This window comes from Pantherophis guttatus, chromosome 4 (assembly GCF_059756535.1).
Source record: "Pantherophis guttatus breed Tessera chromosome 4, ASM5975653v1, whole genome shotgun sequence".
NCBI classification, from domain to species: Eukaryota; Metazoa; Chordata; class Lepidosauria; order Squamata; family Colubridae; genus Pantherophis; species Pantherophis guttatus.
Genome location: NC_142066.1, coordinates 135,241,297 through 135,254,996, shown reverse-complemented (window position 1 = coordinate 135,254,996; position 13,700 = coordinate 135,241,297). Strand labels below are relative to the sequence as shown.

General features: G+C 45.6%; 1 protein-coding gene across 1 annotated transcript in view; it reads right to left on the bottom strand.

The window, feature by feature from the left end:
* NMT2 (N-myristoyltransferase 2) overlaps nt 1-12,702 on the bottom strand; it is a 43,149-nt gene extending 30,447 nt beyond the window's left edge. Inside the window, exon 1 of the mRNA XM_034402205.3 lies at nt 12,473-12,702. Coding sequence (XP_034258096.1) covers nt 12,473-12,582 — 110 coding nt within the window. The 5' untranslated portion in view covers nt 12,583-12,702. The remainder of the gene's footprint in view (nt 1-12,472) is intronic.
* Nucleotides 12,703-13,700: the final 998 nt, after the last annotated feature.

The following is a 13,700-nucleotide window of genomic DNA, read 5'->3' as shown; positions in this document are numbered from 1 at the left end:
TTAGAGTTTTACGCACGGAAACGGTTTGAGAGTAATTGTGAATAACATACAAACTGGGTTTATAGTATTTTACTTTTAGGGAAAAGCAAAATCATAGTCCTTTAACAATCCAAGTCTTAGCCATATAAAGTGCAATATAAGATCAATCCAGGAATATAAAATCTTCTTACCAGTTTGTAGAAAAATACAAGGAACAATCAGGAACAATATAAAATAGTTCAATAAATATCAGAAAGCAGTAATCATGATCAAACAGTTGACCATAGAGAGATCAAAAAGAGTTACAGCATAGCAGCAGGTAAAATGGTGTGGTAGTCCACACTAATCATAATTTAGCTCTCCTGAAATACATTGGCTACAGAGCTCAGCCAATCAGGATGCAGAATGACTCAGCACAATTCTTAAAGCTACATAACACATTCACATAATACAAACATACAATGTTGGCTTATATATTTCCTGGCCAACCAATTAGGCAATAATCATTTCCTAACTGTATGACTGTAACCTTGTTGCTTGGTATCCTTAAGATTTATATTGATTGTTTCCCTATGACTATCATTAAGTGTTGTACCTTATGATTCTTGATGAATATATCTTTTCTTTTATGTAAACCAAGAGCTTATGCACCAAGACAAATTCCTTGTGTGTCCAATCACACTTAGCCAATAAAATTCCATTCCATTCCATTCCATTCCATTCCATTCCTATCCTATCCTATCCTATCCCAAGATCAAACCATGTGGTAAGAGTTGGCTTTAAATTTTAGGTGGCCACAATAACAGCTCAAGGATTTCATCCCCAGGACTTGTGCATGCCTCTACCTGAAGGCCACAGTTAAACCTCACCAAATCTCCCTCAGATTTGCCAAGTTAAGGATGTTACAATTAGTCCTTGCCCACATGGAACCATACAAGCACAACTTTTCTTCAGTTGGCATGCAACTCAGTGTAATATACTATAGCCACCAAAATAACACTGAAAATGTACTTTCAAGACACATTTGAAATATTACAGTGAGATATCACAAAACTGATCCTTTATGATATCATTAGTAAGAGAAAGGGACAGCCGGTAGGAAAGGAGCTGCTCAGAATAACCTTCACCTGCGATTTGGGTGAAAAATAATTTTGATAAATAAATGAAATGAATAAAATAAAAATAGGATGCTGATTTAATATAATAATTATTCAATGAGATATGTTGTTGAACATGTTCTCGTGTTATAGTTTTGGTTTAAATGACATATATTAATCTTGCTGTAGGCAATGTAAAGGCACACAAAGCAAATGATTAAAAGCACTTTTAAAAAATGGAAATGTGTAGGATGTTCTATTTTCCTTGCTATTATTATTTTTCTTATGAATTGCTTTTTTTATGACTGTTAACCTGCCAAGTTATTTATAAAATAACTTTTTATAAAAAAGTAAAGATTAGTTAACTATGTGGCCATCTCACTGTTGCTAAATTTGCTGACAGTAACTGACATACTTAATTTATTATTTTGACAGTTTGTCACTGTGGCTAATCTATTTCCTTAGTTGGGTCTCCTCCATGTATTTATGTTGCTCAAAAAATGTGAACAAATGCCTTAACAGACGGTCTTGTGCATTCACACACAAGAACTCCATTTAATCATCCAGTCCATTTGGGCAATGTGGCTTCTCTTCCCTAGTTGGGAACAGCAGGCAGCGCTGGGTAGACTCTGTCAATAGACCAATCAGGACCAGGTCTGCAATGAAGCTAAGTCCCGCCCTTTCCTACTGCTCTTCAGTTTATCGACTCGGTCGACTTGGACAGTCTTGTCTCTTGGATTTGGCTTTGTCTTTCAATTGGATTCTAAACAAAATTAAAACAAAAAAGGAGGGCTATTTCAACACTACCAGCGTGAAGGACTTGTTCCGGTCTCGCTGAAGCCCGCGTGGCGGCTCGAGACTGCCAGCTGGCAGTCTATCAGGCAGGGCCCACAAGTTCGCTCCGTAGCCCTGTCCTGCAACACGCTCGCCTCGTTTCTGGCCTTAATGGGCGTGTACGCTGCAAATCGAAGCCTTTGCTTAGCAGCCCTATTCTGTTGCGGTGACCAGCGGCTCGAGACTCAGTGCCTTCGGGCGCAGTTGGTTTGTTTTTTTGCCACCGCTTTCAATTGCCGCTGCTTTTTTCGTCGCGAGGAGCTGCAGTGAGTACAGGGGCCCTGTTTCATTTGGAGGTTTTGCGCGAAGCTCACTTCATTTAAAATGGCAGACACCTGTTCTTCGAGAGCTGGCCACGTGGCGGTTCCTCATAGATCAAGAAAGCGCCATAACAGCGATCCGGGGGAGGGGACCTCAGGGCATCAGCAACCCTCCAAAAAGACTAAATTAACATCTGCCCCCCCAATTAAATCGGCGCAAACCCTGAAGGACGAGCAGCGCCGTCACAAGGCTCTGGAGCGAGTTGTGCAAAAAGCGCAGCAGCAAGCCGCTCAACATTCCATGGCCCCTCCACCTCAGTTGCCTCCCGGGATTCTATTTCAATGGTCTCTGAGCAATAGGCACAACCCCAGGTCACCTGAAGAGCTTCGCTGTCTCCAGACCGTTTTGGCACGGGTGTTTCTCCTTCCTCCACTGAAGCTGCCTCCTGAGGGCCAATCCCCGACTTCTGGATCTTAGGCTCATGGGGACATTGCTTCATCCGAATGCCAACCTCCTCCTCCTCCTCCTCCTTCCCCCCATCCTCCACCTCCTCTGGCATCGTCTGACTCTCTGCCTTCCACTATGCCTCCTGCCCTGGCATCCCTCATTTCAGCGGCCATCCGTCAAGGGATATCAGAGGGTCTCCACCAGCGAGCTGAATCTGAGGTGTCTGACTATGTTAGTCAAGTCAGCCGTTTATCACGCTGGGGAGACGCTTCACCCCATCTGGAGAGACCTTCTTCTCCGACTTCTGCCAGCCAAATTTCTCTCTCAGCTGAGGATCTTGCCCTGGACCAAGAATGGTCTGACGATGAGGGTCTTGAACCCGATCAGCCGGCCTTCATTGGCCTTTTCAAGCCTCCTTGCTTTTTAAGGCTCTCTCTGTCACCAAACTGTTGCCTGTACCCTCTGCACAAGGGGCTGTTGCTACTACTGATGATCCCTCCGCTTCTCTTTTTGCAGAACAGCCTGTTCGAGTGGACACCTTGCCGGCGCCAAAATTGTTTTCAGATGTGGTGAAGAGGCAATGGGCCTCTCCTGGTTCTGGTCCTCTACCCAACTCCCAGGACAAAAAGTTTTATTCTGTGGCAACTGACTTTTCTGACTTATTACAGGTGACCAACTGTGGATGCTCTGGTCGTCGCCTTATCCTCTTCTACTCATCTGGCTGGCCCTCCTGATGAGTCCTTGCGCCCTGAGGACAAAAGAGCCGAGCAGACCCTGATAAAAGGCCATCAAGTTTCAGCATGGGCGGTAAGAGCCACTTTGGCGGCGTCCTTCTTCAACAGGGCCTCTATATTATGGTTGAAGCAGCTACAGGACCATCTTCCGACACGCACTCTCATCAAGATATTAATAAAATATTGGCCGCAGTGGAATTTTCCGCCGATGCAACCCTTAACACTGCCCGTTTCACAGCCAAGGCCATTGGATCCTCAGTCACTTCTTGGAGGCTCCTCTGGCTCCGCCACTGGCAAGCCGATGCCAGGAACAAATGGCGCTTAGCCACTTCTCCATATGAAGGGAGCAACCTGTTCGGTACTTCCCTCGATCCTATTTTGGTTGAAACTAGAGATCGTAAAAAGGTCTTTCCCGTTGTGTCTCGAAGGTCTGAACTTCGTCAACAATCTTATTTTCGGGCCCAGTCCTTTCGTCCTTCCGACGGTGGCTCCTCCTTCAACCATTCTTCTCGCACCTTCTCCTCCAGAGGAATGCAACATCAAGACTTTCAGGTCAGATCCAGTTCCAGATTTCCTCCCCAAAGGTCCTTCAGAGGTGGCAGGGGCCGCCCCTTCCGCAAATCTCGTTAATCGGCCTTCAGATTCCCTGGTTGGGGGCTGCCTTTCCTTTTTCTCCAACTGTTGGGATGCCACTACATCTGATGTTTGGGTTCGTTGTACCGTTAGAGAGGGTCTTCGTTTGGAGTTCAGTTCTCTCCCTCCTCGGGTTTTCGTTCCTTGCTCCCTTTCCCAGGACCCCTCTTCCCGCGCCCGTATAGCCTCTGCCGTTGTGCACCTCCTCCAGATCAGGGCCATCGAGACTGTTCCCTTGGCAGAACGCAGGTCCGGGTTTTATTCCCGTTTGTTTCTAGTCCCCAAGGCATCCGGGGGCTGGCATCCAGGGGCCATCTTGGACCTGAAATCCTTGAACTGGTACATAACTTATCGCCAGTTCAAGATGCACTCCCTTCACACTATTTTAGAGTGCATTCGTGAAGGTGACTTCCTCACCTTGGTGGATTTGATCGAGGCCTATTTGCATGTGCCCCATCGCAAATTCCTCCGCTTTTATTATAGGGGCTCTCACTATCAATACAGAGCCCCATTTTTCCACCCCATCACAAATTCCTCCGCTTTTATGATAGGGGCTCTCACTATCAATATAGAGCTCTCCCCTTCGGCCTTTCTTCAGCACCCAGAATCTTTACAAAGTTAATGGCAGCCCTTGTCGCTCACATCCGTTCACTTCCTATTCGTATTTTATTTTACCTGAAGATGTACATCCTCATCCTTTCCACTTCCCTCCAAAGGGCTCAACAGGATATTCGCACTTCTCTTCATTTGCTTCATGCTCATGGTTTCCTGATAAATTGGGCCAAGAGTTCTCTTTCTCCCTCCACCCGTATCCAACACTTAGGAGCAGTCATTGATACGCTATCATTCAGGCTTTTCCTGTCGCCAGCTCGCCAATGCAGCTTATCTGAATTGGCGTCTCAATGTCTACAAGGCCATCCTATGTCCATTCTTTCCCTCTCTCGTTTCCTGGGTAAAATGGTGTCCTCATTCGATATCATCCCTTGGTCCCGGTTGCACAGCAGGCGACTTCAATGGTTCCTCCTTCCCTATCAAAGGTCCTTTTCGGTTTCTTCTTTGCGCAAGGTTTCCCTTTCCCCTAAGGTTTTGGATTCCTTATGGTGGTGGTCGTCTGCTGCCATCTCCAAGGGTACTTTGTTTAGGGAGCCCCATAGGTTAGTGCTCACTACCGATGCCAGCCTAGCAGGCTGGGGTGTGCACCAGGATTCCCATATTGTCCAGGGGCTTTGGTCTGGAGGAGAAGAGGGCTGTTCCATCAACCTTCTGGAGCTAAAGGCGATTTTCCGTGCCTTACGCCATTTCCACCATCTGCTCGAGGGTCAGCACATGCTTGTGTTAACTGATAATATCTCCGCTAAGGCCCATGTTAACAGGCAGGATACCCGTTCTCGTGCCCCCTTTCATGTGTCTCTCCAGCTAGGGACTTGGGCCGAGGTTCATTTGGCTTCCCTGCGGGCTTCCCACATTTCTGGCAAGTCAAACATTCAGGCAGACTCCCTCAGTCGCCATATAGTCGATCACTCCGAATGGAAGCTTCATCCGGCTCTCTTCCTGGACCTGTCTAACTGCTTCGGCTGTCCCGCAGTGGACTTGTTCGCTTCCCACGTCAGCCATCAGGTCCAGCGTTTCTTTTCCAGATTTCCATCCCCAGGCGTGGAGGCAGTGGATGCCCTCAGGTCCCCCTGGCCCTAGGATGTTCTTCTTTATGCGTTCCCTCCTCTGCCACGTATCGCCAAGGAAACTCCTGGAAGAAAAGTCAGAACTGGTTCTCATAGCGCCGCACTGGCCACGTCGGCCTTGGTTCTCGGACCTGGTCTCCCTCTCCGTAGCCCGTCCCTGGCGGATACCAGACGACCGGATTTGCCTTCTGCAGGGGGCTCTTGTGCATCCCAAACCCCAATGGCTGCAGCTAACCGCCTGGAGACTGAGCGGGAATTCTTGAACAGGGCCAATATTCCGCCCGCCGCTATTAAAAACATCCAGGCCATACGGTGCCCGTCCACCACACATATTTATGAGTCTACCTGGTGCTCCTTCTCTTCCTGGTGTGTGGCTCGGCAGGTGGATCCTACCTCGCCTGCGGTGGCTCACGTCATAGGGTTTCTCCAAGAGGGCTTTGACTCAGGTCTCGCCCCTTCTACCCTGAAACGACCGGCCACTGCCTTGGCTTCCGTGTCGGCATGTGATTCTTTGACAATTGCTACTAAAGATCCCTTGATACGCCAATTTCTGCAGCGAGCTTCCAATCTGAGGCCCCCTGTTGTCCACCATTTCCCTACCTGGGACCTCTCGAAAGTTTTGTCTTCCCTCACTCAGCCTCCCTTCGAGCCTCTCCGGGCGGCTTCACTCAGATTTCTCTCCTTCAAGGTGGTGTTTTTGGTGGCGGTGACTTCAGCCTGTCGCATTTCCGAACTGGCCGCCCTGTCGGTTCGCCAGGACTTATGTATCTTCCATCAGGACAAGGTGGTCCTTCATTTGGACCCCACCTTTATTCCCAAAATAAACTCTATGTTTCATCGTTCACAGGAGATCTCCTTGCCCAATTTTTGCCCTAATCCGACTCACCGCCTCGAAAAGGTATGGCACACACTTGACGTACGCAGGGCCTTGAAGATTTACATCTCACACTCTTCCTCATTCCGTAAAACTGAGGCCTTGTTCGTCTCGTTTCAACCCAATTCCATGGGAACCAAGGTTTCCGCTCCGACTTTGGGCCACTGGATCCGTGCCACGACTGCCATCGCATATGAATCGCTGTCCCTGGCGATTTCCCGACGCATGACCGCTCACTCCACCAGGAGTGCGGCCACCTCTAAAGCGTGGGCGACCCAGGCGTCTTTGGAAGAAGTCTGCAAGGCTGCGACCTGGTCTACCCCGACACCGTTTATTAGGCACTACCGTCTGGATGTCTACATGTCAGCTGATGTGGCATTCGGCAGACGGGTACTGCAACGGGTTCATGTTTCCTGATCTTCGGCTCGCCTCTGGCACTGCCTGCCCGTTGGACATCAAGCTTTGGTATGTCCCAGCACTGCCTGCCGTTCCCAACTAGGGAGGAAAATGGGTGTTGGTCCTACCTGATACGCCCATTCTCTCCCGCGGGAACAGCAGGCAGCCCCCTCCCTAAGGGGGGTCGAGCCGTCGGGTGTCGGGGTGGGGTGGGATGTACTAATTCTTTTTATTTACAGCCGGACACACGACAGTCTGCAGTGAATTCCTCGCCAATAAACTGGAGAGCAGTAGGAAAGGGCGGGACTTAGCTTCATTGCAGATCCGGTCCTGATTGATCTATTGACGGAGTCTACCCAGCGCTGCCTGCCGTTCCCTCCCGCAGAAGAGAACGGGCGTATCAGGTAGGACCAATGCCCATTTTCACCCAAATTTTACTGTTACTTTTTTAAAAAAATCGATTTAATATTTATTTTAATATTGAACTTTCTGTTTTCATTTGTTCATTCTTTCTGAATTTCCTTTTTAATTCTTTATGGCCGGTTGGTGTAAAGGAGAGCATCCAAGGAAAAAGTTTATCTTTAATTAAATGATTTTTTTTGGCTCACCATACCAAATAGCAAGGATTGGTGAACAGGAAGTGCTACATCAGCCATTTTGCCAAATTTGCTGGTGGTCATTTTTTTTTAAACTAATAACTTGTAATTTACTATTAAAAGAGTCAGTTTGGTCTAATGTTTAAGGCATAGTACTAGAAACCAGGGTACTGTGAATTCTAGTCTTGCCTTAGGCATGAAAGCCATCTGGATGATTTTGAACAATTCATTCTCTCTCAGCCTACAATGTCAGATTCAGGCTATAAACCAGTCAATCAATTCCTGTCACAACCAATGGATCAACACTCTGCTGATCTAAAAAAAAACATATCTTGCAATTGTAGGAAAATGCTAGAGTAAAAAAACCAATTAAAATAAACAGATCAGGATACAATATGTATTAACAAAGCCCTGTATAAGATGTAAACAGAATAAAAGTGTAATAGTTACTGCACATGACAGGGCAATATGTTTGAAGATATATTAACACATCTGTATTTATAAATCTTTCATTTCTGGTATAGATAATATTATTGTATTTTTGATTTGTGTTGAATTTTCATTTTGTCTTCTTGATGGGAAGTAAATATAACTATGCAATATTCTCTTGCACTAAATGAACATGCATTTTAAAGAAAACACTGCATGAAAAAAGCAATACTCCACCCAGTCTATTTCAAATTAAGGCCAAAACCACAATTCTAAACTTCAGAATTTTACATACTGATTATTTTAAATAACTCAAGAAAAAACAAACAGCAGCAATTAAATTCCAAATTAAAACTGATCACAAAGCAGACCAAAAGAAAGGTGGAAGGAATTGCTAGAAACAATGTCAGTAGTCATATCCATAAAGTCAGTCTATACGAGCTATAAGAACAATTAAACATATTTTCACACACTTGATGTTCTACCAAATATCTTTGTAACACACTAATATTCTTCTGGAAAAAATATGCAAGTATATTTTATGATTTTATAAACTGATGACTGTCCTGATGTCCAAAACAATGATTATATACTACTTAAGGCTTGATGTTAAGGTTTGTCTCAATTCTGAATATAATTTTCTTCTTTGAAAGATAGAAGAAATTTTACAGTTGCATATTTTTCTACTAAAAAAAAAAAAAGAATTGCACTATAGAAAGTTATGCTAAATGTTTAGGTTATAAGACCAATATCACTTTAAGCAGACAATATAAAAAGAAGATGTAATTCCAGTTATTCAATTCAGTTTTTGTACTTGATTTTGCAAATCACTTCAGAAAAAAACTTAAATTATTTAAGTTTTAATTAATTATTTGGATGCCCATGTCATCCAAATGTATTGGACAAGAATTCAGTAACTATCAATGAGCAAGGCTTCAGAGAAGGCAGGAAATTTAGGGAGGACTTCTTAAGCTAGTGAAATTTAAACATATAGACAGGAATTCAAAAAATGACCGCCCCCATTGCCATCTTTACAACTTCTGAATGCAAAAGGAACTAAAACCCATGGAGTGCATGAATCGTATTTGTCAAACTATTTTTTTGAAATCTCTCAAGTTCACTAAGAAAAACAGCTTGGAATATGAATATATCTGTTTAAAATATAAGCAATTCTCCTTCAGCTCAAAATGTTGCAAAAATCTAAGACAGATTCTAATTGTCTTATTAATTGCAGATTAGAGTTATGCCTTATGATGGCATTTAGATCTTTTCCGATTCTTGCAGCGAGTGTTTCATAATACTGCTTCCAATCAGTTTACAACAGGGATGCATACCATAAGACAGCAGCTTTCTGAGAAGTTGTATGTATGTATGTATGAATATATGTATGTATAGAACAGCACATCATATGCACTGTGATTTCTCCTGCTCTGGAATTCTTTAATCAGAGGTTGTTGATCATCTGTCAGAGATGCTGTAGTAGACCATACACTGAGCAGGTAGATGAACTTCTAAAGATTAAGGTCCTTGCTAACTACCTGAGGAATTGGCTACAAGAATCCAAAGAGCAACATTATTATTATTCAATACAATACAAAAGAAATATAATAATATCAAATCTTATTTCAAAAACAAAGCAAAAATTTCTTTTATAGTACTATACCATGGCTAAGCATCAAGTCAAACTTGTTTCCTACTTCTTTAGATTACTTGTATACATATGCTTTTAATTTTAGAAACATTTCTCACTCTACTTGTAGATGTTTCCTTAAGTGATACCAGGGTGTGGACAAGCCAATGCTATGCGGATAAGAAAAGCATTCACCACATATCATAGGAGTGGTCTAATTTAAAGAAAAACAAACTATAAATAATTGTCTGTTTTGTAAGTTACAGAATGAGATATTTTTAATAGCCATTTTCTAAAATGCCTATCATTCATACTGAACATAATTTATAATTATAAACACAGAATTTATGCAGTGCTGCCTTGTTTATTTCTTATTTGCCTACTACATCGGTATGTTGCCTATTCCCAGAGGGTCTAAGCAGCTAACAGATGTGCCATTCTACAATTTCTAGATTTCTTAGTCTTACCAAGTTGGATTCCAACATACCTGGAATATATAAGATTGGTGCAAATTAGCTCAGTGACAGATCATATGCATCACATACCAAAAGTCTCTACTCCAGGATGGTCTTGGAGAGTTGTAGCCATTTTTCATAGCACTTAGCCTAAATGAGTGGTAATATTTCAATAAAGTGTTTGTCCTTGGTTGAATTAATTACAATTTACTCAAGTATCTCCATTTTCTGAGTTTATGACCTGAATCAAGGGCTAAATCTTCACAATAAATTATGATAGAATATGTCTGACATTTATATTTCAGTGTGGTGCCTGAATATAGAAATATATGGTTTTACTTGTCAAGGTTTCTATGCTCATGCTAAAAGTTAAATAGCAACATTTAAAGCTACAATTATTTTCCACATGATTGTAGGACTTACAATCAATGAAACCAAAATGGCTGAATTTGCAAAACCTCCTAGTCAAAGCGAAACACTGCCTTTTTCCTTCAGTTTCCTAATCCAATTTCTCCATTTTAAAACTTTGGATTAGCTTCAATAGAACCTGAATTCAATCCTCACAGCATTAACTCTCTGAAGAGGAACTTTTATCAGAGGAAAGATCCTAGTCTCGACAGTCAAACTTGGTATTTTGCCCAATTGTTTCTCCGGGTAAGAAAGACCAACATATTGAGAAAACATGGGAAATTTACAAACATCAATATAATAACATCTGGTCTCTCCATTAAAATTCCTGAATGAGCCAAAAAAAGAAAGAAAGAACTCTTTTAATGGAAACAGTGCACATAGTCTCTGTATTCTATGAGACTTTTCTACTTGAAAAAATTATCAATGACTTATACTTATATAGGCACATACTGAACCATAGCTTGATCAACAGAATATATTCTGCCATAAAACATGCTACCAAACAACATCTAGTTCATAAATGTGTAAAGCTGCATCATGTTTGGTATGGCCTCAGATTAATCTGAAGCCAGCTGGTGATCACCTTTTGGTTTGTGCACACTCCTAAACATTTGTTTGCTTAACCATGGCTTGTTAAATAACCTTTTCATTTTACGTAACATGTCTATAAATAATTTGCAAGTTACAATAGTAGATTCACACAAGATCCTAAATAGCAATCAAACAAACTGAATTTTAACCTACTCTTGCAACTCACTCAAGTATCCTGAATGTTTTTGTATGTGCCACGTTTAAGGCAGAACTTGGGGAAAAACTTGTCTGCAAATTTTGTCCTCTAAACTTTTCCACTATAGGATGGCTGGCAGTGGAAAATGAACTCCTCCTATCTGCTTGACCCTCACTGGGCTTAAAGTTTAAAGCTGGATCCCACAGTGAAATCATGCACATAACACCCATTCCCAAAGAGGTTATTATTTATTTATGCTTTTATTCTGCGGGGGTGGGGGGAGCTCCTAAAAGGCACAGCCAGTGTGAGATGGCAGCAGAAAGGCAGAAAAATGACAGCCTGAGTCAGAAAGAAAAATATCCATTACAGGACAGACCAAGAAGAACATTTGCCAAAAATGGTCGGACGCTTCATCGGAGCGGATGTCACGAAGAGCGGGGCACTCGGAGGACACCTGCAAGTCCAAAGCCCCGGACCAGATCATGTGCAGAAGCCCCACCTCACCTCCTCCTCCTCCTGCCCCGCACCACAGTCCTCTGATGCGCACAGGTCGATCCAAGGAGCAGATCCAGCCTCCCGCCCAGCCCGGGATCCCCAGAGTGAGCCAGCCGCCGCCCGCCCCCCCGTGCTGGAAGGGCCCCCGCCGCTCCAGCCCGGCTCCCTCTCCACCACCGCTACCCTCCCCGAAGGGAACACGAGGCGGGCGCTTCTTGCACGCCTTGCGGGGGAGGCTGCGAAGGATGGGAGGTGGTCACAAAGGGAAAGGGGAGGACGGCACAGAGGGCGAAGGGGAAGCCTGGCTGGGCACGGAAATCGTAGCAGGCAGCCGTCGGGGGAAGCCCACAGGCCAAAGCCTGGGTGCCGGCAACAAGGGTAGGGCGCTGCGCTAGCCTGCGAGTGTCGACGACCAGAAAGCCTCTCTTCCGCGGGGAAACACAGCCTGCCGGCCTGGCCTTCCTCCTCCTCCGCAGCAAAAGGGGGGCGGCTCTTCTCTCCCACCTCGCGCTCAAGCCTCAGCCCGGAAGGCTGCTCCGTGCCCCGCGTGGCCTCCGCCTCCCTGATCGCCATTCCTGGGTTGCTGCGGCCGCCTCCGTCCCTGCCGCAGGAAATCGGCTCAGGGGACGGGCGGGCTGGCTGGCTCCAATCTAGTTCACCACCCGGCCGGGCCGACCGCGCGTTTGTGCAACGCGGTGCAGCTCCTGGGCAAGCCCTGGGCGGGCATGGCTGGCAGGAGCCTCGGAAGGGCGGCGGCGGTGGCTCCTGAGGGCGCGTCCGCCAAGGCGACCCTACCCTTTGGAGTGCTCCGTCTCCTCCTCATTGTCGCCGTCGATGCCGCAGGTGTCCTGATCGTCCAGCTCGAGGCTTTGCTGACTGGCGGCAGACTCGCTGTCCTCCGCCATCACGGGGAGAAGGTGGGTGGGAGGGGAGGAGGGACTCCCCGACAGGAGCCTATGAAATGCAGCCGGTCCGACGCGCAGGCAGATGGGCCGCAGCCGCCGGAGCAGCGCCTCCTAGCGGTCAACTCCCTCGGATGCTGCCAGGCGGAGGTGCATCCCACCCACCCCCACTCCCCGCAGGTAGAGATTCCCCCGATGCCCTCCTGCTTGTCCGAGGAGCTGGATCTTGGATGGCGGGTAACGGTGGCTCTTCAATGGATGCCATCGCTCGTCGGCTCTTCTGACAGGCTCCCCGTGGGCGCTGCTCCGCCCCTGCAATTACATCCGTCCAACAGCCCGTTGAGGTAGGTTAGAGCGAGAGGTCAGTGGCGGTGATGCCTGGCCCCGTTTGAAGCTGGGCTGCTGAAGGAAGCGCCCTGGGCTGGGTTCATTCACGCCTAGCCCAAATCCGGCAACTGCGTTAGGGTTGAGCAGCCTGTCGTCAGTTCAAACCTTTAAGGTCGGAGTACAACAGGTGTACTATGAGATTGGCTGAGCCTCCCTTCGTGCACACACACACACACACATACACACACCATCACAATACAACTCACAGTGAAAGACAGAAAATCCCTATCCCATTGAATCCTGCTAACAAACACCCAATCCTATTGCACCATGTGAAATTATTGCAGGTCGCCCCACAAGTCAATGGTACTATGTTGTTGTGGTTATTTTTCATTCAGGAGTCTGACAGCCCAGGGATAAAAACTGTTCTTCAGCCTGTTTGTGCGTCTGCCTATGCTTCTGTATCTCCTTCCTGATGGTAGGAGAATAAAGAAGCGCTGACCAGGCTGTGAGTCATCGCTGAGGATTTTTCTCACTCTTCTAAGGCAACGAGTCCTAGTGATGTCATCTAGTGGTATCAGGGAACAGCTCATGATGTTTCATGCTGTGCTCAACACCCTCTGTTTTTCTATCCGCGGCTGTCAGGCCAGCATATCACACCATAATGCACTTAATAAATACTGTATTCATTTATATTTGACAACACATGAACGGCTGAGGTAACTCTTTTATTAACTGCAACCAACAACCTAACCAATTAACATATACATGCGAACAAACACCCGAGCCCTTCT